Consider the following 3,694-nt stretch of genomic DNA (forward strand, 5'->3'; position numbering starts at 1 on the left):
CTACTCTTAGTCCACGGAATTGTGCTACTCTAACTTCACCATAGCCTCCATTACCAAGGACTGTCTCTGTCATTCTTATTTCATCTCCATTCACTACCCATGCTGATTGCTGCTCTTCAAGTTGACGGTCTTTCTCTTCAAGTTCCTGTTGACTTTGTTTAAGTTGCTGTTGAAGTTGCTGCTCTCTCTCTCGAAATTGTCTTTCCATATCATCATTTTGTATACATAACTCTTGAATCTTTTGCTGGAGTTCTCTCTCCATTTCTTGAAGTTGTCTCTCCATTTCTCTCTCTCTTTCCCTGGCCTGTTGATCTCTCTCTTCCATTTGAAGGTGTAATTGTTGAATCTCTTGCTGGTGTCTTTCTTCGATTGTGCTGTCTCTTTCCCCTTTCTGACTGATCTCTTGTTCAAATGGTCTCCTTCTCTTTCTCATTTCTTCTTGATACTGCCTCAATGAGTATGTCTTCACAGAAATATCACCTCTTTTATTGTATCCTTTATATAATAAAAAAAATGATTCATTTACAGTTATAGTTAAAATTAATATACTCACTGATATTGAGGAATATAGTTTCACTGATAGTATCACTTGCCCTATCTCCTCCAAACATTATTAGCCAAGTATTGGTTGTACCTTCGTTCCAAACTGATAGAGAATGACAAATCCTATTTTTTACTACGTTAGGAACACCAACCTATAGTGTACACATAACAACATCACAACAACAACAACAACAACAACAACAACAACAACAATAGTCATAGTCAGACTAATAGTAATCACGCCTGACTATTATAGTACTAAGTCCCATTGATGTACCTTCTTCCAATTGAGTTTATTATAGATAACATCAAGTGTCATACATATTTTGTCACCAATAGCCAAAAGGTTTATTGCTAAAGGACTAGCCAGCACTACTTTAGGAGATAGCATCGGCATATATAAATCTTGAGGTAATGATACATGTATATTTACACAGACCTAATATGTAAAGTAAACAAATTATGTGATTTTAAATAGTACCTGTCATATTTATTGTATAGACCCTATAGGGCGCTAAGTTCTGCAAGTAATTATTGCATTACGGTATCCACCCACACTCATGATTTGGACGGCAAGATACCGTGTAGCTACATAGGGAAACAAGGAACAAGAGGCCTTCGTGGCTTCCAGAGCTTGTTTGGGTGGCAATAAATGCCAGTAACAGTGAAGAATAGAGCCCAGAATGTCTCCTGAGAAAAAGCTTCATTGCACTTGAAGCCACTTGTCCACAAAGGCTGCTTTTGGCCTCCTATCCATTGGTTTTGCCTGGTTTTGCCGTCCAGCAGGAGAATTTCGAAATTTTTTCATTAAAGAATGCGGATAGGATACGGAAGATTACGAATAGTGTCTCATATACGGTATCTATAATTGCTTCTAGAAGTTAGCGCCCTATAGGGTCTATATAACATACCACTGATCCTTTAGCAAAGGTAAGACGACAAACAAAATGTTCTTTAAGTAAAATAGCACTGGTATCATCTATTGATATTAATTCATCAATTCCAGTAATATCATCTCCAGTAATTTTAGGCAAGATCCACTGACCTATAATAATTAATAATTAATCAATTAAAAGTTATGAAATTTTAAAAATTCTGCTACTGCTATCTATAAAATTTACCTGTAGCAACTCTAAAATAATAAATACAATTAGATCCTGGCTCAATTATTACAAGGTAATCTTCTCCCTCAATCTTGACAGCAATCATACCACATCCATACTTCTCCTTAGGGCCATTCTCAGGATTATTAGGTACAACTTTCCTCCATTTGAGAGTATCAACATTTAAACTGTACAGAACATTATCATCATAGCGACCATGACTACAATATCCTCCATAATAGAATATCTCATTCCCAATAGCAACAGCGACATAGTTTACGATACCCAGTGGAGGATCACCAGTGGTAGGTTTCTGTTCCCACCTACCAGTTGGAAGGTGAAGTACCTCTACAACTGATGAATTTTTTCTTTCTGTCTCAATATTGTGATCTTCAAGACCAGATCCTAAGTCATCTTTCTCCCCACCCCACATGTAAAGACAGTCTCCTACTATTACTGTAGAATGCAGCTTTCTCTCAGCAGGTTCATAGTCTATATAATAATAGCATAAAGTATAATCAACAGCACATAACTTACTGAAGCTGGTGGTTGCTGCTTTTAGGGCTGACATTCTCAAGGCCATTCTTTGTTTTGTTTGTTCTGTGCGTTTTTCGAGGTCATTTCAGAGAAAATTCATAGTTAGGTGTGGCTCGTAGGTCATCAAATATTATAATGAATAATAGTAATTACAGGAAGACAAACAAAATAGATAACACATTACGAATAATAAAAAACAAGAACAACAAAAAGCTAGAACACAACACAACAACAACATGATAATAATTGTTATCATTTCAAAATCTAAAGTGTATCAATCAATAATAAAATTAAAATTGATGAGCTCAAAAATGAAAATGAAAATAAAAATGAGAGAGAAAGAAAAAGGAGAATAATCAGAGAGAGAGAGAGATAATAAATAGTCTTAGTAAAATGCAATAAGTAGTTGCAAGATGAAGGTTTTGAAGACGAGTTGATTCTTCAAATATCTAAAGAGGAGAGGAGAGAGGAATTCAAAAGTTATTAGTTTATCATTAAAATGGTTTTGTGCTCCCAGATTTAAAAAAAAATATTTTTAACGAAGCCCCCGAACTTGTTTATGTTACCCGTTTGTCCAGTTCTCTTTTGCTGTCTCTCTCTTTCTTGAAATTGTCCTTGAAGTTGTTTCTCTCTTTCTTGTAACTCTCCCTGCATTTCTTGAAGCTCTCTTTCTTTTTCTCGTGATTTTCTCTCCATTTCTTGAAGTTGTCTCTCCATTTCTCTCTCTCTTTCCCTGGCCTGTTGATCTCTCTCTTCCATTTGAAGGTGTAATTGTTGAATCTCTTGCTGGTGTCTCTCTTCCATTATTCTTTCTCTTTCTCCTTTCTGACTGATGTCTTGTTCAACTGGTCTCCTTCTCTCTTCCATTTCTTTCTGATACTGGCTCAATGAGCACGGCCTTGCAGATACATCACCATCTTCATTGTAGGCTGCATGTACATTATAATAAGAAAAATTGTTCAGTAGGTGGCTTAAAAATTGAATATAAACATTTATATAATATGAATGCAAGTACAATAGCACATTTACATGAACTGCTGTCATACTCACTGATATTGAGGAATACAGTTTCACTGATTTTAGTGTCATCTGTCCTATCTCCTCCAAACATTATAATCCAAGTATTGGTTGCACTTTCATTCCAAACTGATAGAGAATGATATGTCCTATTTTTGACTAGGTTAGGAACACCAACCTAATGTATAGTAACACACAATAATAATAATAATAATAATAATAATACTTACCTTCTTCCAATTAAAAGCAGTTTTATTAACATCAAGTGTCATACATATACTCTTCCCAATAGCTAACAGTTTTAGCCCTGAAGGACTATCCAGTAATACTTTAGGCGACAATGCCATATATGATTCTTGATGTAGTGATGCATGGATATTTGTACAGACCTATATCAGGATAATCAGGTTCAATAATTAAAATATAATTATCATTGTATTCACATCATACCACTGATCCTTTAGTAAAGGTAAGATGGCAAACGGAAGCATTTG

General features: G+C 35.2%; 2 protein-coding genes across 2 annotated transcripts in view; both read right to left on the reverse strand.

Moving 5' to 3' along the window:
• Positions 1-2,443, reverse strand: part of LOC109581322 (uncharacterized) — a 3,166-nt gene extending 723 nt beyond the window's left edge. The window contains exons 1-6 of the mRNA XM_019995360.1: positions 2,184-2,443; positions 1,665-2,138; positions 1,455-1,588; positions 821-982; positions 554-695; positions 5-495 (exon numbers count right to left, since the gene is read on the reverse strand). Coding sequence (XP_019850919.1) covers positions 5-495; positions 554-695; positions 821-982; positions 1,455-1,588; positions 1,665-2,138; positions 2,184-2,229 — 1,449 coding nt within the window. The 5' untranslated portion in view covers positions 2,230-2,443. The remainder of the gene's footprint in view (positions 1-4; positions 496-553; positions 696-820; positions 983-1,454; positions 1,589-1,664; positions 2,139-2,183) is intronic.
• Positions 2,444-2,507: 64 nt separating this feature from the next.
• LOC109581306 (conglutin beta 7-like) lies at positions 2,508-3,688 on the reverse strand. The gene is made up of 5 exons (XM_019995322.1): positions 3,651-3,688; positions 3,431-3,589; positions 3,234-3,378; positions 2,750-3,112; positions 2,508-2,632 (listed from the first exon to the last, which is right to left on the reverse strand). The coding sequence occupies exons 2-5, from the start codon at positions 3,545-3,547 to the stop codon at positions 2,625-2,627; spliced, it is 633 nt and encodes a 210-aa protein (XP_019850881.1). The 5' UTR covers positions 3,548-3,589; positions 3,651-3,688; the 3' UTR covers positions 2,508-2,624.
• Positions 3,689-3,694: the final 6 nt, after the last annotated feature.

This window comes from Amphimedon queenslandica, unplaced genomic scaffold, assembly GCF_000090795.2.
Source record: "Amphimedon queenslandica unplaced genomic scaffold, v1.1 AMPQUscaffold_13447, whole genome shotgun sequence".
Taxonomy (NCBI): Eukaryota; Metazoa; Porifera; class Demospongiae; order Haplosclerida; family Niphatidae; genus Amphimedon; species Amphimedon queenslandica.